Source organism: Cuculus canorus, chromosome 3 (genome assembly GCF_017976375.1).
Source record: "Cuculus canorus isolate bCucCan1 chromosome 3, bCucCan1.pri, whole genome shotgun sequence".
Classification (NCBI taxonomy): domain Eukaryota; kingdom Metazoa; phylum Chordata; class Aves; order Cuculiformes; family Cuculidae; genus Cuculus; species Cuculus canorus.
The window spans coordinates 91,235,338-91,258,746 of NC_071403.1; the positions used below are offsets into that span (position 1 = coordinate 91,235,338).

The following is a 23,409-nucleotide window of genomic DNA, read 5'->3' on the forward strand; positions in this document are numbered from 1 at the left end:
TCAGTCGAGCTTAATTGCAGCAGCTGTGGGATCCTGAGAAGTGGCTAATCACTGAGAGAGCTGCTAACGAGGTGATAAAGGTGTATAAAGCCTGGCATGGCAGAGCAGTTAGGAGGATCGCTCAGAGGAGGAGGTCGGAGTGAGAGAGAGCACTCCAAGAGAGAAAGCGAGAAAGTTAGGGCACTCAGAGGAGGAGCTCGGGGTTAGAGCAGCGCCCAAACAGAGGCTGGGTGGTCTGCACGAACCCGGGAGGCGATGGAGAGCAGAGACCGAGAAGAGAGGTCCGACTATCGGCAGCACGCCCCGAGCTCCCTCTGCCCTGGCCTCTATTCCTCCGGCCCCAAGCTCCCCCTCCCGAGCCTCCGCTCCCCCAACCCAAAGCTGCCCCAGCCCAGTCTCCCCCCACTGGCATCCATCTGCCAGGGATTGTGGTTTCTCGGAGCTCTGTCGGCTCCCCCCTCGCTTTGCACTGGTGTCACCGTGTGCTCAGAGCCAGCCCTGCTCGGGGTTCCACTCTGTGCCCACAGTCCGGGCTGCCAGCAGGCACAAAGTCCTGGGCCGGGGCTGAGGCCGAGGGGACAACGTTAAGGCCGAGGGCCGGGGCTCAGGCCGAGGGGTCGCGGCTCCCGGCGCTGCGCGTGGCCGGTCGCAGCCGGACAAAGACGAGGCGTGGCGGCAGCCCCAGAGGCGCTGCCGCCCGGCACGGAGGGGCTGCTGCTCGTTGGGAGAAGGGACGAGGGTCCCGGCACGGGAACAGGAACCTTCCGGAGCCTGCCCGGCCGTTGGCTCCGCTGGCAGAAAGGCGGCTTTCATCAGGCGATCGTCCCGCGGCGCGGGCTCGGCTGCCGGCGGGGCTTTGGCTCCTTCTCTGTACCGGGGAGGCTCCGGAGCTGCTGTCCCCACTGCTCGGGGGCACCGGGACAGGACACGCACCCTGGCGGCAGAGGGGCTCGCTTGCACGGATTAGGACTTCCTAATGCATTTGGAGCCATAAAGTCTCTGAGCTCTAACACCGACTCTCCTTCTGGCAGGCTTTGACCCGGTTCTTTTGTCTCGCGTACTCTTGCTTTTCTCCCTTCTCTTTGCCGTTCACGTGGGCCCTCCACAAAACAGCTGATGCCGATATTTTTTACAGCCCGGTGTTTCCGGATAACGGTTCCATAGGCGCGGAGCCCTCCTGCAGACCGCACGGATGGGCTCCGCTCCAGCCTCCCGTCGGGGGCTGTGGAGCTGGGTGGCTTTGCTGCCTGTCCCCGCCAGTCCAGGAGATGCTCGGGACGGGGGTCTCCGTGCATCCAGGGAGAGGAACGAACACCGCTCGCCATCCCGCAGCCGGGAAGCCGTGCCCGGGCTCGAGGACACGCTTTCTTCCGAGCTGGCGCCCTGGAGCTCCGCCTGGAGGGCGCCTCGTGAGCGGGCGGCTCGTGCCGGACCGAGGGTGCTGGAAGCACTCGGAGAGCTGAGGGGGCTCGCGGTCACCATAAGGTTTTCGCAGGCGATATCGGACGCGTTGATCTCATCGCTCTCCCGGAAAGACGGGGATTTGTTGCTGGGATGGGTTTGCGCATCACACTTAAAGCCCCAAGACAGGGGGAAGGGAAAAGCAATGGAGGTGCGGCCCTGAGCTTCTGCCGAGGGGCAGCAGTGTTTGAGGAGGAAAAGAAATGCTAGCAGATGGTGAGGAAGACGAGCTTGCTGTACGTGTGCACAGGGTCGGTCTCTTGCAGGTGACTCCGCTCCTCTAGAGCCGTGTAGGTGAAGATGATGCAGATGAGGGAGGCGAAGGCTGCTTTGGTGAAGCAGGTGATGTGGCACACCAAACATCTGGCATCGGTGGCCACCGGCACTGTGCAGAAGAAGGTGGTTCACAGCCCAACCCGTGCCTGCAAAGAGAGGAGCGTGTGTGCTCCCAAAGGAAAACGAAGGGTGGAAGAGGCTCCGAGCCGTGCCTTCCTTCAGGGAAAATTAGGAGTGTGCCAAAGCTATGAGCAGTAAGTGCAGTTTCCAGGTACTACTACAGACGGCTGTGGGGCAGGGCCTGGGCCCACAGGAGGAAAGGACAAGTATTTCCTTATCATTCTTTAACAGCTCTCTTGTGGTAACACCTTGGAGACTCATGGAGGTCAGGTCCATGTTGTGGAAGGCGGGGCTCTCCCACATCCCCCTGACACCTAAACTCCAAAACTGGCTGGTTCAGGACCCAGTCACCTGCTACCAGCAAGCTGGGTCTTTATAGTAAGTTTAATGGCAATTAAGGGTGGTTAATTTCACATCAAAGTCATCACAACAAAATATCCATTCCACATGAAAAAATCCCGCTTTTTCAATTAAAAAATATCCACTCTCAAAATATTTCAGCAGAAAACTATTTGGATATTTGGGCAAAACATATTGCCACTTTCAGCAAAACTCGGGCTGAAAAGTGCCTGGTTTTGTACTCAGAGGAAAGCAAATCTTCCCTCATTCCCAAACCAGTGTGAATTTACTCCTCTGCCTTAGCAGCATATCCTTGGGGTTCTTCCTCTTCCCACTGCTTCACTTTATCCATAAAAACACCCCAAATCCCACTGGTCCTTCAAAGGCCGAAGCCTCTTGCTGCACCACATACAAAAGCCGCAGGGTGCAATGAGACTGTGGCTTGTGAGGGGATACACAGGCTCCCCAGCTCTGGGGCTGAATCCAAAATGCACCAAAACCAGCAGCAAATGTAATTTTTGGGCCAATCTTCATTCGCATTGGCCAATGGGTTTAAAAGCTACAGCAGGGAAGGGAGAAACAAAGGCAAAGGAGATGAGGGTGGGAGAGAGGTACTGGGGCTGTGGTGGGGCAGGGGGCAGTGGCTGTTGGGGGTCCCTCATTTGCATGGCCCTGCCCCTCGGGCTTTGCAGTGTTGGGGTCCCGGTGGCAGTTGGGCACCGGGCTCAGCACAGGCAGCAGCTCCTGGTGGAACTCCTCGTGCCGGTGTGAATCCTGCTGTGGCTGGGATCCAAGAGAGGTGAGATAGAACCTGCCCGTCTCCCCACACCCCTCACGGGTTCCCTGTCCCTCGTCCAGTGACCGGTGCCCTTGCTCCTAGGGAGTGCAGCAGCTCTCAGAGGTGACTGTCCTGTCTGGGGTGACAGGAGCCCTTTCAGAGGGGAGAGAGAGGTAAATTCTGGGGGCCGGGCCAAATGGGACGGAGCAGAGATGGGCTGTGGTTCAGCTGGCCTCAGCTGTGCAGCTGCCATGGAGCTGCAGTCGTCTGCCCTGCACAAGGGGACCGGGCCCCGCTTTGCTTTAGAAGAGGCAGAAGGAATAAAACCAGTGACTGCAGGGCGCTCTGCCTGACCCAAGCTCTGAGCCTTTCCTGCAGGATCGGGTCAACGGAGCTGGAACTCGCTGGTTCTGCTGACTGACTCTCTGTTGCCCCAAAACGGGAGCGGGGCTGGCTCGGGCGTGGGTGTCCATGTTAGAGACATCCATGTGCAGTCAGGTGAAACCCACCCTGCTCTCCCGTGTTCCTCACCAGGCCTCGCACATCGCTGCTGAGAGCCCTTGGTGAAGCCACGGGCGCTCTCTGTCTCTGTTATTTCTCTTTCTTTTGTTTAACAGAAGGAAAGTCAGCCTCGGCCATTCAGTCGTGGAAGAAAGTTTGTGCGTGAAGATCTCCTGGAAGATCCAAGCGCGGGCGAAATCGATGCCTCTTCCTCTCCTGTTCCCCTAAGGAGCTCAGGCACCCTCTGCTCGCCCTGTGTCTGAGCACCGCTGCCCAAGGCACCCAGCGATGCACAGGGAGATTCTGTATCTCCCCCTGCACCGTGGAGTTTGTTGGTCAGCAGGAATGAAGTCCTTTTGAGGACCTGAGCTGACCAAAGTGCCCTGAAGGGAAAAGGGCGCTCTGTAACTTCCCAGAGGAAATATTGGAATAGAAGCAAATATATAGAAATTGTTTGAGCAGAAGCTGCCTAAAAATCAGCTAAAAATTCTTAGCTTAGCACTATTGTTTTAGTTTGGAGTTTTGTGTATTTTAGATGGAGAGTTTGAATTTAAACAACTTTACTTTAATCGATGAGGGTAGCATCTGGTTTATGGTGACCAGGGATCATGATCCTGACCCAGGAGCGGGCCTTGGGGCTCAGGGAGACAACAAGGAACCGGGATCCGAACCCACGACTGGGGCCCTGGATCAGGAAGGCAACATGAAATGTTAGGGAGACATCCCTGGGATCTTGGAGGGAAGAATCCATGGCATTGGAGCAGGGTTAGAATGACTGTATTTCTTATAAAAATAAGGCATTGTAGTAAGTTATTGTCACTTCTGAACAAGTATAGTACTTCTGTGTATTTTATATAATTCATCTTCACTTTTGTAACTGTCCAACCGAAGTAAAACTATTAATTATAAGTCATAATTCTTTGTCAAAGCGTAAATCAGCATGCCTACATTGGGTGGGTTAAAATTAGATGCTTTCATTGAATACGATGCCCTAATTGTTGAGAGAGAAATAAATAATCAAATACTTTTGAATGATGTATAAATTTGTGAGAGTTTCATGGTTTTTGTCAGAATGTTTTATTGAAGGGATTACCCATTAAAAACGTATGACTGCTATCCAAACAGTTTTGTCATTGCATTAAGGTTTTTGTTTCCTACCTGCTCAACAAAATAGCGGGAGACATCACAGTCTTGATGGGTTTTCTTGGCTTTTTTTAAAAAGAATTTATCCCCTAAGATCACAGATATTGCACATAGTGTGAGTACTGAAATTATTCCTACTGCGGAGAGGGCTGAGTGACTCCTAATCCCGCTGACAGCAGGGTTTGTTTTAAACAGTGTGTCTCCAGACACTGTTCGTTCTCTGCAGGTGATAACAACTCACAGGCAGTGAGATCTGTGCTGAACAGGTGTCTCTTCTGGAATCCCCTCCGTTTGCAGTGTTTCCCTGTCCTTAATGCAAGGGCGGGCAGTTTGCAGTGTTTCCCTGTCCTTAATGCAAGGGCGGGCAGGGCTGGAACCAGCCCAGAGCTGCCCCTGCCCAAAACAGCCTCACTCTCAGCCTCAGCTCCCCCAGCCCAGAGCTCCCCGAGCCATCACTCTCCCGTCTCCAGCTTTATATTCTTCCCCTCTAGCTCCATCCCCAGCCCTAGCCCAGTCCCGGTCCCCCGCACACGCACACACCTGCCGGCCCGCCCCGCTGTCGGTGCTCACTCTCCCACCGCATCCCGCGCTGTCCCGGGGCAGCACCACGCTGTCGCGCGGAAGCACCACGGCTCCCTCCGCGAGTCAGCGGCATTGCCTGGAGGGGCTGCCGCGCATGCGCACCGCCGCCCCTGCCCCGGGGCTGAGGGAGCGTCGCGGGGCCCCGTTCGAGCCTTAGGAATGGTTATTCGTACAGGGAGGGGTTGTTCGGAGGGTTCTTTCTCCGTTAGAGCTCTTGCAATTACATTTCTTTGCCTTATTTGTGCTCCTGAAATAGAGAGATAGGCGGGCTGGCTGCGATTTATAAATGTAATTAGTGCCATACTTATAAAAGAACTAGTTGCTGTTACAAAAAATGGAATATTTTGATTTAAGCTACAGTAAAGTTTCATCTAAGTAATTGTGTTCTTGTAAAGTAAGAAAGTTCCTCTGACAGCAGGTTTCCTTCTAGACAGTGTTTATCCAGACACTGTTCATTCTTTGCAGGTGATAATGTTGTAAACACACTGGATACTAAAATTCCAAGAGTATAAAATATCTGTTGTAGAATAAAGTCAGCAAAGTAAGGTATACAGCACCCACACCACAGACAAGATGGCTCCTCCAAAGAATGAAGACATTCCACCTTGTAACTTAAATATTTGTCCAAAATTCAGCTACCAATACATTTGAAACTCCACCACCACCACCCCCAGCCAAAAATGCTGAATAGCCTGTTTATTATAGGCTCATTTTAATGTTATTAGGAACTTCACAACAGCAAAAGCTCTTGCTACTTTGGAGCTTTGGCTCCAGCTCTGCCTGCCCTTGCCTTTGAGGTGGGGAAAGGCTGCAAACAGAGGTGATCGCAGCAGCAGAGACACCTGCTCAGAACAGATCACACTGCACACAAGGCATTATCAGCTCCGGAGAATGAACAGTAACTGGGAAAAAAAAAAAAAATTGAAAGAAAAAATATGTGGGACATTCCCCAGCATAACAGTGGGGACATATCCCCAATGTAAGAAGGATGTGGAACTGTTGAAACAGGTCTAGAAGAGGGCTATGAAGACGATCGGAGGGCTGGAACACCTCCCATACGAGGGCAGGCTGAGAGTTGGGCTTGTTCAGCCTGGAGAAGGCTCCAGGAAGACCTTATAGCGACCTTCCAGCACCTGAAGGGGCTACAGGAAAGCTGGGGAGGGACTTTTTACAAGGGCATGGAGTGATAGGATGAGGAGGAATGGCTTGAAATTGGAGCAGGAAGATTTAGAGTAGACATTAGGAAGAAATTCTTCACGATGGGGGTGGTAAGGCACTGGCACAGATTGCCCAGGGAAGCTGTGGATGCCTCATCCCTCTAAATGTTCAGGGCCTGGATGGGGCCTTGAGCAGCCTGGTCTGGTGGGAGGTGTCCCTGCCCATGGCAGGGGGTTGGAACTGCATGGACTGAATCTGTGTAACTTTCAACAAAATACAGTCACTTAGATGAAACTTAATTCTACTTAATATTCGACTTCTAATAGTCACTACTTCTTGTATTGGGCTGGCGGGGCAGCAGCACAGGGCACCAGCCTCAGCATGGCTGTTCTTTACTGGGGACACGGAGAGCTGCTGGGGGAAGTGTGGACTCGCCTCCTGTCAACGTAGGCGAGGGGAAGCCCACTCTGTCGCTAAGGGTGGGACAGAGAACACAGTGCCCCTCACTGCACCCGGGCTGCTTCAGCACCCGTGCCAGGACCCTCAGTGAAACACTGAAACAGCTCCTTCCTCGGCATCACAGCCTTACTGTTCAAAACTTCTTGGTGACCCTTATATTAAAGGTTTTCCTACCTAAAACCTCCCGTGAAAAGTGTTTCCAGTGTAGAGGGCTTGGCTCTGCTACCCCAGGCCAAGGGGAGAGTACTGAAGCCTCCATTTAAAGGCAAAGTTTTTGCCCGAATGCAGGAGGCTGACAACCACCCACCTCTGAAGCTTGGGTGAGGACAATGGTTCAGGAGCAGCTGGGGTGCTGGCTTCTGTCAGGTGTGCAGCCCCCATCTGGCATGGGTGGCTCAGTGAGATGCCCTCGCTCCCTCCCCACGAGCCTGGGTCTGATGGCTGGTCAAAGCAGGCTGATGTCCCGCAGCCTCCAGCCCCTCCACCTGGCTTGGAGCCTGCAGAAGAAAAATGAAACGAACTCACTCCCAACTGAGAAGAGCAGAACCACGCAGCAGCCTGTGTACCCTCCCCAAACCTACTGGAAATGCTCCTAAGTAATTACCACTGAAGCTGTAAGCCTTCTGAAGATTCGAGGTATCCTTGTGCCTTCCTGGAACTGCAGAACATGACACAGCATTTAACCGTCTTTTGGATTTCTCAAGTTAAAGCCGTGCTGATCAAATGACACGCTGGTCTCCTCCCACATGTAAGTCAAGCTGCATTTCAGATCCAAGTGTTCTTATCCTACCCTTAGCCAAGGAGCAATCTCACATGCAACACCCACATAACAAAGCAACCGTGTAGGGAACTGTGAGCAACCCCTCACTGATTTCCATACTAAGCACGCTCTGCCTGCCCATAAAACTAACAGTGCTGAAAAAGACACTTTCTTAGATCTTCCCATCTTTTTCCTGCCAGGTGCAGGAGATTGGGAAAGCCAAATGAGGTGGCTGGGTGCAGTTATGCCTTTCACACCAAGATTGTGCCCTTGCTGAAGCACATGGTGTATCTGCTACGGCGAACGTAAGGTGGTTTACTGCTCCACTTCCAACAAGGCAAACAGAGAAAGGAAGTGAGCAGGGTTTGGGAATCGAGGCAACTGGACACCACTGGCAAATTGTCCAGTTACAGAAACCTTACCTGGGCACTTCGGGGTGCCGTGTTCAATGGGAGAGTTGAACTAAAATTTGTAACCTTTGTCCTTTTGAAATGCTGTCTGTGTTTTGTGGAACATGAATAGATCTCAGGTTACATGAAACGCTGAAAACCAGTGACAATCTAGGGCAAAGTTAGCCGAGTGAAAACATGGCCTAGAAAGCAGGAAACGAGCTTAAGGACTTAATCTAGCGTCTCACAGCATGACCTATATTTTTCCCACTGAACCTTCTGAAAAGGCAAAGGGTTTTGTTTCATGACTCAGTTCATAGCCGGTCTTGGATCAATATCAAGGTTACATTCCAGTGCTGTATTTCCAAGGATAACTGAACATTCATCATTTATGGGTAAGTTGAGGGGACACGCAAACCCCTCCTGAGGCTGATTTTTGGTGTATTTCTGGAAAAGCTCCTGGACATCCATTTGCAAGAAGTACTAAAGCACCAATACTGTCTTGAAAGCACAGGACCACAGAATCAATGCAATGCTAATCCTGAATTCACACAACATACATGATTAAATCTGTACACCTTTAGACTATTTTGCTGCCTGCGGTGATTACTGTGCTTTTATAAAGGGCAAAGAACAAGTATTTTAGTATGAGAACTGTTCAAGTAAGTTTTAATAGAGTGCACCAGTGAATCAAGATGACTTGCATCAGATTTTGTTTCAATGAACATCAGATAAAAAAAGAAAAGGGGCTACAGTTCTTTCTTTCCAAACACCACCCTTTTTCTAAGGCAACAATACACGTCCATTTCGGAACATAACTGTTACATAGGAAAGCTACATCACAGTACAGTATGTAAAGTCCATCTTGGTCAAGAAGCCATTAGAGAATGGCACATTTACTACACTTACAGCCTTCTAACTTAGGGTTACAGAGTTTACCACAGCTTTTTTTTTAATTTTTATTTTTTTAAAGTGACAATTTCTTAATGAACTTTCTATTCTTCACAAGAGTGTGCAGATGGGGCCCATATGTTGATATTACAGTAATTACGACATTAAATAACATTGCACAACCAACCTCTATGGTTAATTCAGTACAAAATAACAAGTATTAAAATGTACCAGTACTAGTGGTTTTACATAGTTTATAATCATTAATTATGAAGGAAAAAAATGTGGGTTTTCTTTTTTTTTTTCTTTTCTTCTCCTTAGGCAAGTGCCTAATTACAAAGCTGCACATTACAGGCATAATGATGTGGAATAAATACAAGAAATCTGGTAAAATATTAAACACAAACAGGTTACATGGGAACAAACTGTACAACCACAAAAGCATAAATCAACAATTTATCATTATAAACAAGGTATGTTTAGCTGTAAAATATTATGTGGAATTACATGTACTCTTTGGGGGCACATGTTCCAAAAGCCAAGCTAATTCCTGAGGTGGTATTATTAACTTATACAATTGGTCAACACTTCAGATTTATCTTGTGCTATTAAACAGTCCCAATATTAATATATTTCCATAAAATGGAATTTATAGTATTCTGAAGGCAGCAAACAAGTGATATTTTATACCATGATATTCAAATGAAATAATTACGGTTCTCCATTTTGGTGCTACATTTGTTAATGGGCCATGGGAGTAAGCACTGTAATTTGCAGACAGAACATCACTCACGCCTGGTTTCTGTTCCCCCACAGCTCTGAGCTGGCCCAAGGCAGAACTAAAGTTTTTAAACTGTAAGTGCCAACACTGTAAACATGTTTGTATTTTTCTCTTTCAACTAAGCACTGTCCAATAACAAGGACAAGAGCCAAAGATAAGCAGGAACAGTCTCATGTAGAACAAAAGCCATTATTCATCGACTTTTGGTTCAGATCATGAACAATCTTTAAATAATTAAAAATGCTCATGCTACAGTTGTGAAAACTATTTTTGTGCATTTGACTCAGGACACAAGTTTTTTAAAAAACGCATGACAGAGGTAAGACTTATAAAAACCACCAAAAATGTAAATGATAGGGAAGAACTTTTCCAACTGAAAGCATCAAACATACATTTCTGTGCAGAAATCTAGACAACTATACAAGATCTGAATTTAAGCAGTCATCTTTTTTATTATACAACTCTATGAACATAAAATGAACAGAATGCTCTATATACTTACCTGTACATGTGAACATAACCTCTTTAGCTACAGTTATTTAATATAGGTCATACTGGATTTAACTTTACAATTCTGAATAACTATGTATAACCTTATTGCAATAAGGGCCATTTCTACATGAGGAGTTTCACAGGCCAATCACATTGGGCGTAACCAGTACATTCAAAGTGTAGATCATGTATGAATCTTCCCTGATCCCAAAAAATTTAGGTTCTCTTTACAGCTTAAGCTCATTTGCTATCTTGGATGCAATGTTCTTAAATGCAATAGAAGTCCCAGATATTCTCTTGAAACGAACTCCATTGAGTGACAATCGTGGCAGTTTGCAGACTTCCATCTCCCACTGAACAAGGCTATCTTGTCGCGCATCACCATGAACACAGAAGAGCAAAAACCTCTCTTTCTGTTCATAATCACAGTTATTAGCGTCTAACACTTTCCGAATCTCTCTCATCATATCGTTTGGGTCCATAGAACTAGTAGTCTTCATACTCCATGTGAACCGCAAGGAGCGGGGCTTCGAATCTTTGCTATCCTCTTTCTCTCTGTCTTTTGGCTCCCCAGAAGCACTCCTGGAAGAATTGACATACAGGACAGTAAAAAATCAAAGTAGTATAGCCAAGAGAGAAAAGAGAAATACTATTCTAGAACAGGGGTTTCTAAACTGTGGCTGGCACATCACTAGTCACATACAAGCTAATTCCAAGAGTTAAATGGATACTGTTGGAACAATTGTGCACCATCTCCTACACTCATGTGTGCTTTGGCCCAGCACTGGGAGGGGCTACCGGCACTGGTGCAGGTCCCAGTGGTGGCACACAAGCAAAGCAAGTTTGGAAACCCCTGCTCTGAAACGATCTGATGACCACATGTGCAATGGTAGCTGCAGCAGACACGTTACTCCATACTGCTCCAAAGAAAGAGGAATCTATGTAAAAGCATGACTGAAGTTCTGCTGATTTCATGATCTGGAGCATGCCATACACTGACAAAACTGAAGTTGAGGGACACAATCCTGAAGCATAAATCATATTGTAAAAGCAGCAGAGGAAGAACCCTCACCCTGCAGTTCACAAGTCTTCAGTCAATTCCCTCCCCTCTTTTCTGCCTTTCCCACTTCCACATTAAGTATTTTTGACCTCTCTCTGTGTAAAAAGACCTTAAAATACCGTGTTTTATTTTAAATGATGACGCGGGATTTTGTGCTGTAATTTGTAAACAGCTTGTTTGTCAACCAGGTGAGTAAACAGCCAGCAGCTTTTTCACAGACGAGTGACAGGCAGACAAGTATTTTAGTTCATACAATGACTAGGACAAAATTTCAAGGGAAGTAATTTCCAATTAATGTTCTTACTTTGATGCCTCCTTTCCAAATAGTTTATTTATTCCATTGTAGAAAGCATTTTGAGAAACAGCACTAGTAACTTGAAAGTAATTCCACAGCCAACCATTTCTGTCCTAGTCCCAAATACTTGAAATGCCCAATATCTCCCCATCCGTCACTGGGGAAAGATGCTGTTCTCATTCTGATAGTCTGTAAAATGTCACTATGCAGAGAGGAGTCAAAACAATCCCTTTTAATTTAACTTTCAGTGTGATCCCCAGAGAACCACTTCAATATTAAAGGACTGAGCATGGCAGGGATAAGATCTCAAATGACTTTTAGCCCAAAACAGACACTGTAGGATGACAAGAAGTAGAGGAAGCTAGAGAATGAAAGCAAGAGCTGAAAGCAACTTCACACATCATTTCACTTTAGCATTGGATTAATATCTTTTCCCTTTCCACGTCAAGAATTCAACAGCTAATAGACTTTGAATTGAAAAGGGTTAATGTAGATAAAATGCATCGTGTATTTTACAATGTATCCTGTTCAGAATGTGCTTTTTTTAAAATAAATGATTTGTTTTGAAAACTAAGTGGATATTTTCTGTAAATGACCAGTTTAGAATGCAAACTACAATGCCTGTTCATTAGAGAGCATAAAAATAAAGAGTTATGCACTGTGCTAAGCACACCAAAAATGCAGAACCAAATGCTGAAACATGGCAAAAGAGCAGATATACTGGAAAATGAGCATATGAAGGAATGCTTTTATTACTAACGAAGCATCTATAGATTCACATATAGTGGTTGCCATACAAACTCAGTATTTATCAGTTGCCACCCTTTTGTATGAATATCACTTATTTCTCAGTGCAAAGTGACATTCATTTCTCAGGGACTATAAGGTGTTTACTTCTGGCAAACAGCAGCTTTAGTAAAGAACATGGTATGTAACTGCAGTAAGAATTTAATATACACATATAAACACATATATACAAAGTATTCTACTGAAACCAGAAGTAAACATCATGAAAGACTTATAGGCCAAAACATGATTTTAAGTGCCTCAATGACTGGTTAACTCCTGCAGGGGGCTTTATTATTCAAAGGAATATGCTTATTCAAAGGAATAAGTTTAATATTAAATACTTCGCAAGAAAGCAAAAATGAGGGAAAAGGACCTCACCAAGACCCCCCCCCCCAAATAAAAAACATTTTTGAAATGCAGATTACATAAGCACTATTCTATTTTACATCCTGATTAAAAATCTTTAAGAAATCACTTAAAACCTTGATGCGTATGACCTAGGAGCGAAGTATTAATAGTGGCTCCTCACCTTGAGGTGTCAGTTCTGCCACTGGCTTCGCCTTCACTTGGATCCCTCAAAACAAAGTTAAGGTTGAGATTCAATGATAAAGGTGAAAAATAAAAGTTAAGAAAACCTATATCTAGAACAGTGTTATGTTAAATCGCTACTGAACAAAAAAAATAAAGGTAAATCAGTATAATAATGTCAAGCCTAATAATGTTTAATAGTATTTTTTCACAGCTGTAATTTTTATTTCCCTTTATGATACCTTAACTTCTTTCAGCTCTGACACAGTGTTTAATGCTTTTTTTTTTTTTTTTTTAAATTGATGGTAAAATTAACACATCACTCTCAACCTACTGCAGACAGAGAAATGGCTACATGCATTTCCAGCAAGTGCAGAGGAGCAGTTGGTCAAGGTGGTCCAGATGGGCTTCACTCTGCACCCTTCTGGGCCAGGCTCTTTATACCACAGTCCCGAAAGCACTTAGGTACATGCCTGTGCTTAAGCACACTGAAATAATTAAAGATAAGACATACCTAAGAGTTTGCGAGACCAAATGTTTGGAGCCCAGTTCAGAAAGTTTCCTTCAATATCTGCTTAACTTCAAGCAAATCAGCTGTTGCACGGACATCAGTAAGATTACTGGTGATCTTGAGATTTAACATATCTTTTTTTATCTTACTGAATTAGAACTGTACTTTTCCAAGGAACTGTTTTGTACTATGCTTTTTAAGCCTGGAACAATTTGAAAAATACCTATAGCATTAGCCACCTAGGTACATGCCTAGTGCTGCTGTACAAACATTTTAGCATCCATTTTCAATTAACTAATTGATGTAATACCTTCAAAATACAAATACTTTAGTAACTAACATCACAGAAGTATCATTTGACACAAATCATTGATACAATACCTCAATATCCTATTCATTAAACATTTACATTATGCATGTTTTATATACTTACCAGAAAAGGCATTTACCTTTGCCAAAAGATAAAGTCAAAAGTCTTTCATGACACTTTCTAATAAAAATATACTTTAAACCATTATTTCCTGAACAGTAGAAGTTAAAAGGCACGTAGTCATGGGAGCCAACTAAAAGAACAGCAAAAACATCCCCTGGATCTCCACCAATATAACTCCAGCCACTAAGCCTCAAATAGCCAAAAAATAAAAACCCACAAGGAAACACCACAAACCTCCGCCCCCCCCAGCAACAAAACAAGCAAAAAAATCCACTACAAGTCCTTCACTACAGGAAAATACATTTTTTGCATATAAAAAATAATACGGAACTGTATAAAAGTTCTATAGTAAAGATGATTTTAAAGCACATCGATTTACAATATGTTCATTCTAAATACAGAGTTTAGGATGTTATTTTAATACTGTAGTTTAACATAATAAAAATATTAATTCTTTGATCTGACTCTTCAAAACATTCAAGATACCATTCCTTGCAAATAACAATGAGCTATAATACAAAAAAGCCAGCCTGTGCTCTAGAAGCTGGTTAGTTACTTAAGAGAAAACACATTTCCTCCCGCTTGGAAATTTACACTGACAACACAGCTGACTAACTTTACTGTAAATTTTTTTCCTTTTTAAAATCAGGGAACATACTCTTTCACCCCAGCTATGCAAGTGCTAGAGATACCAATAATGGAGAATCATAGTCCTGTATCTTCAGGTTTCTGAAAAAAGAAAATCATTCACATACTAACTTTTTAAGTCATCATAGGAGGTATTACTTAGCTACATACTGATGCACTAAAGTTAATTCAATTTTATGAAAAGTATCACTGCATTTCTAGCTTTGTCTCTTATTTTCCCTTGTAATATCACCTTACATAATTAATATTTAATCACAAAGATGCAACTACTAGCTCAACCTAGCTTTGTATTTATCCTTCTTTACACACAAACAATAGAACTCAGTACATGACAGCACAAGTCTGCAAATAAAACAGGTTTATAAGATATAACTCTGTTATAAAACTGACAATGCAGTATAGACACATCCATAAGTAGGCTTAAGAATTATAGGTAAATCACTGTTACAAAGAAGAAAACTGAAAATTAAGTCCTGTTTTGGGAAAGCTATTGTAACTGCAAAGTCAACAGTCAATTGATATTAAACAGTATATTTAGGGAAAATAAAGATATAAAATAAAAATTCTTTCTCAGCACCTCTCCTTACAGTATTATTTGTCAGCATCACAACAAGAATGAATGCAGGTCCAGGATATGCGGGTTTTCTTCTTTCAAAATCCTGAACTTACATTTGAAGAAAGTGATAATACGATCAGAGGCTGCATGAAATATTAATATTACCAGACATCCAGACTACTGTCCATTTCTAACCTTCTCGCATATTCAGAGATTTGAGTAGTCCTTGAAATAATGTTAATGTCTATTCCCTCTAAACACAGCAATAAAATTGTTGTAAATATAGCCCTTGCAACAAACTGCACCCAGTTAAAGTAAAATATTGTTAACATTAAACAATGACTCAATTTTAGGTCATTGCTTTCAGTATTTAAGTTCATTTGATTTTAACTTCATTGCATCATCTTTGAATTTTAGCTGTAAAGCATGAACAAAACCTTTTGAGCAGTGTTCTCTTGCTCCATTATGATACTGAAGCAGAATAGCTGGTCAAACGTAATGGTTACAATATGCACAAAGAAGTAAAACAAGGCAGGTTCTGGAAAAAACACACAAAACAAGCAGCATTCTAACTAAATTTACATTTACTTCAGACTTAAATGGGAAATTGTCAATGACTTTGCATTTATGGCCCTAGTTATAGGCTGGGCTCTTTTTTTTTCTCTTAAAAATCGAGGTACTAACCTGCGAACAAACTTGGAAGTTATCTTGCTTATTATACCAGTTGATGTCCCTCTTCTAGCATGTGCAAAAGCACCGGTTTCGTGTGATGGTGAGGCAGGCGGTCCATTGTAAGTGGCATTACGCCGCTCCCTTAGCTGCTCACCATGGAAAGTGCTTCGACTTGAACTCCCCCGAGGAAAGCGGGTTCGGTCTGGAGTGGTAGTGCTAATACTATGAGCAGACGGGGAAGCAGCAGGCACTCTTTGAGTTGCACTGCTGGGAAAACAGAAGCATAAATAAAGAGAAAGACTATGCTAGAAACCCTCCTACATGCCAACCATTTCTCAGAGATAGGAAAAAATGCTGCTTTTAATTAATTTTTTAAAAAGCTGAATCTGCTGTAAATTTGCTTTTATGATTCATGCTTAGAAAATAATCAAGAGATATTTTCATTGTAAAATCAAATTATCTCAAGTATTCAGAGCAGTTTAAAAAGTATACATAGATAACAGGACAAGTTAAAAGGTAGAAAACTCTGTAGCAAGATCTGAAAGTCCCAGCCCTCTTTCAAAAGAAATCTGTTTATCAAAACCTTCAACACACGAGCACACCAAAAACTAAACACACATTTCTTCAGAAGTAATCATCTGGCACAAATAAATGTATAAAGCCATCTGAGCAGTTAGTAGCAAGAGCAACTGTACTATTGTGCTTTTAGACAGAAATGAGCCTAGCAATCTACAAACCAAGGGGCTGACATTTCAGTATTTCATTTGAATTTATGGTGTTTTGTACCATACCATCCTGTCTAAATGAGTTCTTAACTACTCAAGTTTTCCAGAAGCTTCCAGGGAGAGACAGTCAAGGAGCTTCTTTGACTGTGTGCAAACGTGTGATGAACAAAATCAGGCCTAAGCCATCTGTAATATCCACACGACTTCAGTAAGCTACTGTTTTGAAACACAATGCAATGTGAAGATTTTTAATAATTACAAACATATTGAAATATATCATGAACTGAACAATAACATTTATAAAGTGCACAGCTTTACAGAAATAATCATTAATATATTACCTCGGTCGGTAAGCTTCAGTGCCATCTTTGATGGTTGGCAGTGTAACTTTTATAGGGTGACCAGAAGCAGACATAGACTTTTGATGTCGAGGCCGTGTTGATACAGCAGAAGCTACTGTAGAGCCTGCAGAAGACGTGCTACTCGCAGACATTTCTGTTAGGCTTTTACCACGGCAGCAAGGCAGGATGGACGGATGGACAAACAAAGAGGGAAAAGAAAGATTAGTATAAAGCCCCACAGAAAAGAGGGACAATAAGAACTAATTTTTTCTTTTAGAACATAGTAAAGTGCTGTTTAAATAACCAGAAGACTGAGCAACCAGGTTGCCTCAGTTAACTAAGGGAAAGCATACAAAATTCTGAGAAATTATGTTAATCCATAAATCAAATCACCATATATGTTAAATTAGGCCTTTTCATTCCTTCCAAGATGAAAGCTTACACACACGTTATTCAAACTAATGAAGACTACAGAGAATACATGGAAATAGTAAAAAAAAAAAAAAACAACAAAAAAAACAAACTGAAAAAGAAATTCGCAAAGACTTAAGTAGATTGATTAAATAAGACTACCCTTTTGTGAAGTGAATGCCCTCATTTTCATTTAAAGCTCAAACACCTAAAACCTGAAGCATTTGGACCTGCTGTCACATCATCACTTGAAAGTAACTGTGTTTTTAAAGGACTAAGTTGTACTTCTCCTCTGCACTATCCCAGCCACGGCCAGGCTGAGCCAACCCTTTCAAAATACACCCAACTGGCTACAAAGAGACCAAAGTAGTGGCAACATTATAGTGTTATTAATCTTTAAAACAAAAGTCAAACTGCTTAAGCCAAATGATTAATACTGTATGAAAAACAATAGCCCCAAAGCCAAATATTATCTGTAGCAAAGAGGTCAAGATTTCAGATGAATAATCCAATGACAAGATGTTCAGCTATACCAAATCCAAAATTAACTGCAACCAAATCTATTGTAGGAAAGGCAAATACACAACTTCAAAGAAAACTCTTCTCCTTCATTTTTCAGAACATGCTCAAAGATCTGAGCATATTCACTGCACTCAAAGGAATGGGGGTTGAGAATCACATGTCTTTTCAATTGTGTAGAAACCCCCCCAGATATAAGCTGTAAAGTGAAAAACTTGGAAATAAAATCCCTTCCCATTATAGTGCTTATGGTATTAAATCTATTGAAGCAAAAATGTTATCAATCTTTGCAAGATTAGGAAAATTATTTGAGTATATATTTTAACCCTAAATCTGCAAGTGGTATGTTACCGTCTTTCTTTTTAAAAAGATTGTTATAAACTTCGTATAATTTAAAATTTTTGAACACAAAAATATGGAAAGACACTTTTGAAAGCACCATTTTAGATTTTGAAATTAATTAATTATTGAAAACTAGAAAACTGGCTCTTTAAAGTACTTTAAACGGCTGCTCTTTACATATTTCATAGTTCATCATCTTACTATAGATCAACAGCCCTATACTTTTCCTATTTCCAAAATTAAGTGCATGATTAAAACCCTCAAACACTAAGACAGAAACAAAACAAGCCTAGTTTAGTAGATTATGTTATTTCATGCTAGGGATTTTTTTGTTCATTTTTTACCTAAATATCTTAAAAATACCCAATCAGAGTAAGAGAAAAGTCACTATGCTTGCAAACAGATCTGTGTTGGAAGACAGCCCTTGGTAATACATATGATTCCATAAAAAGAGGCAAAGTTAGATCTATACACTTAGTTAAAATTTAACCACAAACATAGAACTGTGGTGGGAGACAAGCTTAAAACATATTGTCAAGACTTCACGTATTTCCTAAAATGCTTCATAATGGTATTGATTAATTGCAAAACCTACTTCTCCTATGCCTCAGTTCTTGTACCCACATTAATAAACAAGAAAAGTGAAGAATACCTGTTGTCCTTCCCATTCTGTATTGCAGAATAGCGATCTGAAGAACGTTCACAAACGTAAGTGTTCCTTCTTGTCATTCCACTACCAGAAAATACATTATTCTAGAAGAAAATTAAGACTAAAATTAGATAATATACAGTTCAAGAAAGTATATAATGTTGTACAAAAATGTAAGCGTTGGAACCAAATCAAAATATTTTCAGCCATATATTTTTAATGTTAGAATCTGAGTTAATTTTAATGTACTGAGTTAATCGGTTGACACAAATAATTTACATCACCTATTTCTACCCAATACTTGATTCACCATCTCATTACTGTACCATTGAGAGCATGATAAAAGAAAATGCAGAGAAATTTAATTTTGCTTATATTTGCTTTACTAATTATTCAGTCCAATTCCCACATACTGCATTATTGAATTATTAGTCTCTGAGATCAAAGGAACAAACTGGAATCCCAGAGAACACATCTCTCTGGTTGGTTGAAAGACTTTCTTGTGTAGAATAAATTGCTGACTAGAGCTCCAGCATTATAGTTGTTGCTCCCTGTCAAAAGTTTAAGAGAAAAATTAAAAGATTACACATCTGTGTCAGTCAGCCCAGAAATTATGATGCAGATAACATGGCAAACAGGTCTTGTAGCAACAAACACCAATGGGGTTTTCTTTCTGTTACTAGTTTCAGTTTGCACACACTTCATAAAATACCTACCAACGTTATCCTCCTCCCCCTACCACGCACAGATTGGTTGCTGAAGACTTTCAGTACATGATGCCCAAGTCTCAGTTTTTAATACAGTACATATTGAATTTGGGCTGGGAGAGGTTTCCAAAATGCCAACATCACATACTGATGTGTGCTGGGAAACGATTCAAATACACTAAACCTAGGTATTGTAGGACATGAACTCTGAAAAATTTACTCTATGTCTAGGTCTCCCTCCTGTGCAGCTTTTTAGCATGAGTATCACTCCACGGAGATTACTGAATAAACTGTTTCAAACAATTCATAAGGAAAACTAAGATCTGCAGTAACTGCTTTCAAAATAAAACTCTTCTCAGTTAGACCAATATATATGTTTTTAAGAAATCCTGTGCTCCCTAACATCACATCACACTCAGAGTGTCTTCTTATACATAGAAGTGTAAGTTACATACATCAAATTACCTTTGTTCATTTGAAATGTTTGTTTTTAAATAATTCCCTTTTTATGTGTAAGCTGCTCCACCTTAACCCTTGTTGCAATATTAGACACCACTTTCACAAAGTCCCCAAATAGTAACAGAGCTAAATATGAACAAATACTGAAGTTGCCATTAGCAAGTAAATAAATTTCTCATTCTTCATAGCAAAAGATACCTTTTAATTAGTTCTCACAAAGCAGAGAAATGTTTTTGACATATCAGCTTGTACCATACATGACTGTAATCAGCTGTGGGGCAATATAGTTTTGGGAAAGTTCAGACATGAATTCTGATCTCAGAAGACTCAATGCTCCTGCATGCAATCCACACAGCCATAATTTCAAAGACCCTTTGTGTAGTAGGAAGAAATTTTAAAATAAAAAAAAAATGTTTAAAGCATCTGTGGATGTCTTGCAGAGACAGCCTACAGAACAGTAAGAGTTAAACGAACTTCAGCATTTATTTTCAGAGAATTCTAGTTGAAATGCATACCACCTTCCCAGAATGTCCAAGGTGGGAGCCAGCACATAGAATCCCAAAGGACAGTAAGAATTTCTGCTGCCTGTCTACTGTGTTAAAAAGTGGCCAGAATTTTTGTATTTAATACAGCATGTCTCTTAAGCAGCAAAAAGCATACTTAAATTCTGACTCATGCTTATTTCTTTTTTCCTCTACATAAACTCCTGCTCCTGAGTAGCCGTTTAAACACTATGCAATATGTTTTCGTTGTGTAACCTAAACACTTATAGCACTGCACATGAACTTCCTCCACAAGGCAAAGCAGATGCTTTCACATTAGGAAAGGGACACTGTCCTGTTTGAAACATCCAAGGCAGTAAAAAGAGTGCTTTACGAAACTACAACTGATATCATAAATGCAGAATTAGCAAATGAATCAATTCTTAATCCAAGAACGAGGTTGTAACTCATAATATCAACAGACACATACTCCAGGGAATAAGTGGGTTGGTCCCCCTCACCATACCCTATTTATGAAGTCTAAAATGAAGTGGTTTCAGAAAGCTAACCAGGCAAAGTACAGAGAAAAAGTTCATGAGGCATGTTACATAGAATTATTCAGATGAAATCTCCATTTCAGCTAGTCCTGTGACTTGTGGATACACATGCACTGGAAATTGGTAAAAGAACACTCCCTATTGGCTCTGTTCTTATGTTCTTTCCTTAAATATCCACTATTAGTCTTGACAGATCTTCAGTTTGCCCAAGTGCAGGCATTCTTGTGCTTACTGCTACATTAGACTTAGAAAAAGTAAAGCTGAGGGGAAGGGAAAGGTTTATTTTAGAAGATATTCACTGTAGCCTATTTCTGTCTGCCAGTAAAAGTCACCAGAAATAGACTTAGTGACTTAGCCAGTAACCATTATGGCTATAGTAACCTTATGCTGTACATTTTGTTTCAAATGGGAAAAAAAATAAAACAAGCCAAAAGCGCATGCACTCACACTAGGAACTGTAGTTGATTTCTTCCTTTCTGGACCCACAAGTGGACTTGCAGACATCTCTCCTTTGGATCCCACTGTAGTGCTGCCAAGTTTGCGTGATACATCCTTGTCCCAGTCTTCTTTCTGTTCACTTTCCACACTATTTGCCTGAGCCCTTTTTGTGTATGACACAGCAGGGGGAATTGAGGGACCAACTGCCAAATAAAAACAGTATTAATAAATATCTAAAAATAATTGCTGTGTTTTTCTTGATAAAAATAGTCTAAATATAATTCCATGAGTCCAAAAAACACATTTGAAAAACTGACTGCAAACTCAGCACATACATCAACCTCTTTAAATTAAGCTCTGACAGCCTACATTCTTTTTAACCAGCCTCTACTCATTAGCATTTTGCAGTTCAGAATTAGTTCCCATTTCACATCAATATATAAAACGTAGAAGAGCATTTTAATTCTCATTTTGAATCCATGCAATTTGTGCAATATTATGAAAAAAGGAATTAGAGGGTACTTCAAAATATTTTTTTTTAGTACTTTTTGGTACGTATCTATTCTTCTAAACACTATGAGAGATGCTTTTCCCTGAAAGCCCTACAGCTACTTTGTTTAATCACATGTTTATACTTGGAAAAATTACAATTCTTTCCCTCTCATCATTCTTTAAAATGTCTTGCGGCAAATCCTCCATCAGTGGAATTTTACATTCCCTTGAAATAAAATCACATCAGCTGATGATCTTCACAATATTGGTTACTTTTTTGGAACCACCACCACCACACTAACACAAAGGGAGAACAGTAAAGAATGGGGAAATAATTAGAAACGACAATGTAAATTAGGCAAGGCATTTTAGAAATATTTAGAAATTCTAGTAATTTCATAGTTGTCTTTCATTTAACATTTTTAATGTAACTCCTTTTTGAAGTAACTACTTTCACCTGAAAATGTTTCCTGAATATTTGGTAAAATTATAGTCTCTAGGAAATGAACAATTTGGCCTCAACTCCAAATGTACTGATAAACATAATGGTTTGCTGCTTTTGCGTTTATCCAGAGCAGTATTTTGCCATTGCTTCCTAAACAGGAAACATCCTCAAGCTCTTATTTAGTGAGTCAACCAAGTAACAAGTCCAAAAAATTAAAACTGTAAATTACATTGACGCAGATTTACCACAGAAGCATTCATACAAATAAAAGCATCACAGCAGAGCATGATGAGATACACAACAAATGCACAGAGTGGTGGACCTGCCAGGTTCACAAAACACTGCACATTCAGACTTAAATTGTGTCTGTTACTTTACTTGTTGGAATGTCATCCCCACCATGATCACTGAAACGTCGTTGTTTCTGATTAGTTGATATACTCCGTTGGACCTTCAGGTGAGCAGGAGACTGCACGGAACTGTTGTTAAGGTCACTGCTAGGACGAGATCTTTGACTCAAGTTGCTGCTGGACAAGGAATCACCTCCTTCAAACTACAAAGACAGTTTTTCAAAGCATTAAAAAAAAAAGTTGACATTCCTGGTGCTTCTATTACATCAGTGAAGAATTCAAATCAAAGGCTTTTTTTTTTAATTTAAAAACATATCCAGAATTTCATTTTCTTCAAGATAATTTTTATCACTTTATCTGTGTTTAATGTGCTTTAGAAAAATCTCACAGTTAAAGCTAAGAAGTTAATGAATGCTCAAGACAAATGTAGAAGAATCTTGACAGTAAAAAAAAATGCACTATTTTAAAATCTAAGCCAATAAAACCGGCTCGCCCTGCCTTTTTTTTTTAAAGCTTAAAGAGCATTTCTAGCTTCAGAACAATTTCAACATGCGCTGGATTGAGTCAGATGGGCTAAAAAAGCAACTGCTACTGATTCAAGGATTCTTTATGGCCTTCCACACATCTTTATAAGGTATGTAACAGTCGCTGGTTTGTCACTATCTAAGAAGCGTAAGTTGTAAGCAAGAGCAGTGGGGAAAAGACAAATATCCTCTTCCAAGCAGTTTGAGTCAAAGTAATTTTAGATTTCCTCTACGCTTTGCCAACACAAGGGAACTCTGGTTCAAAGGTGCTGTGGGAAAGTGCAGTCAAGGATACACGTATCAGAGCTACACTATCTTAGAAATGAAGGAAGACCAGTGGACCAGC

The 23,409-nt window shown here is 41.7% G+C and overlaps 2 protein-coding genes across 8 annotated transcripts in view; both read right to left on the reverse strand.

Annotated features, from left to right (window-relative positions):
* Nucleotides 1-409: 409 nt before the first annotated feature.
* Nucleotides 410-5,209, reverse strand: LOC128851743 (uncharacterized). The gene is made up of 2 exons (XM_054062874.1): nt 5,159-5,209; nt 410-1,883 (listed from the first exon to the last, which is right to left on the reverse strand). Exons 1-2 carry the CDS (start codon nt 5,199-5,201, stop codon nt 1,090-1,092), a joined length of 837 nt encoding a protein of 278 aa, XP_053918849.1. The 5' UTR covers nt 5,202-5,209; the 3' UTR covers nt 410-1,089.
* Nucleotides 5,210-9,146: 3,937 nt separating this feature from the next.
* Nucleotides 9,147-23,409, reverse strand: part of MARK1 (microtubule affinity regulating kinase 1) — a 58,740-nt gene continuing 44,477 nt past the window's right edge. For 2 of the 7 annotated variants that reach the window (XM_054062044.1, XM_054062051.1), the window contains 7 exons: nt 22,568-22,742; nt 21,262-21,455; nt 18,613-18,713; nt 16,689-16,850; nt 15,635-15,889; nt 12,804-12,848; nt 9,147-10,712 (listed from right to left, as the gene is read on the reverse strand). In XM_054062044.1, coding sequence (XP_053918019.1) covers nt 10,358-10,712; nt 12,804-12,848; nt 15,635-15,889; nt 16,689-16,850; nt 18,613-18,713; nt 21,262-21,455; nt 22,568-22,742 — 1,287 coding nt within the window. In that variant the 3' untranslated portion in view covers nt 9,147-10,357. The remainder of the gene's footprint in view (nt 10,713-12,803; nt 12,849-15,634; nt 15,890-16,688; nt 16,851-18,612; nt 18,714-21,261; nt 21,456-22,567; nt 22,743-23,409) is intronic. The other 5 variants (XM_054062045.1, XM_054062046.1, XM_054062048.1 and 2 more) reach the window with 5 other exon arrangements.

Coding starts and splice junctions, on each gene's coding strand:
- LOC128851743 (XM_054062874.1), bottom strand. CDS start 5,201: ATGCGGTGGGAGAGTGAGCACCGACAGCGGGGCGGGCCGGCAG. Junction 1,884..5,158: donor ACAGCGGGGCGGGCCGGCAG/GTGTGTGCGTGT, acceptor CTCTCTTTGCAG/GCACGGGTTGGGCTGTGAAC.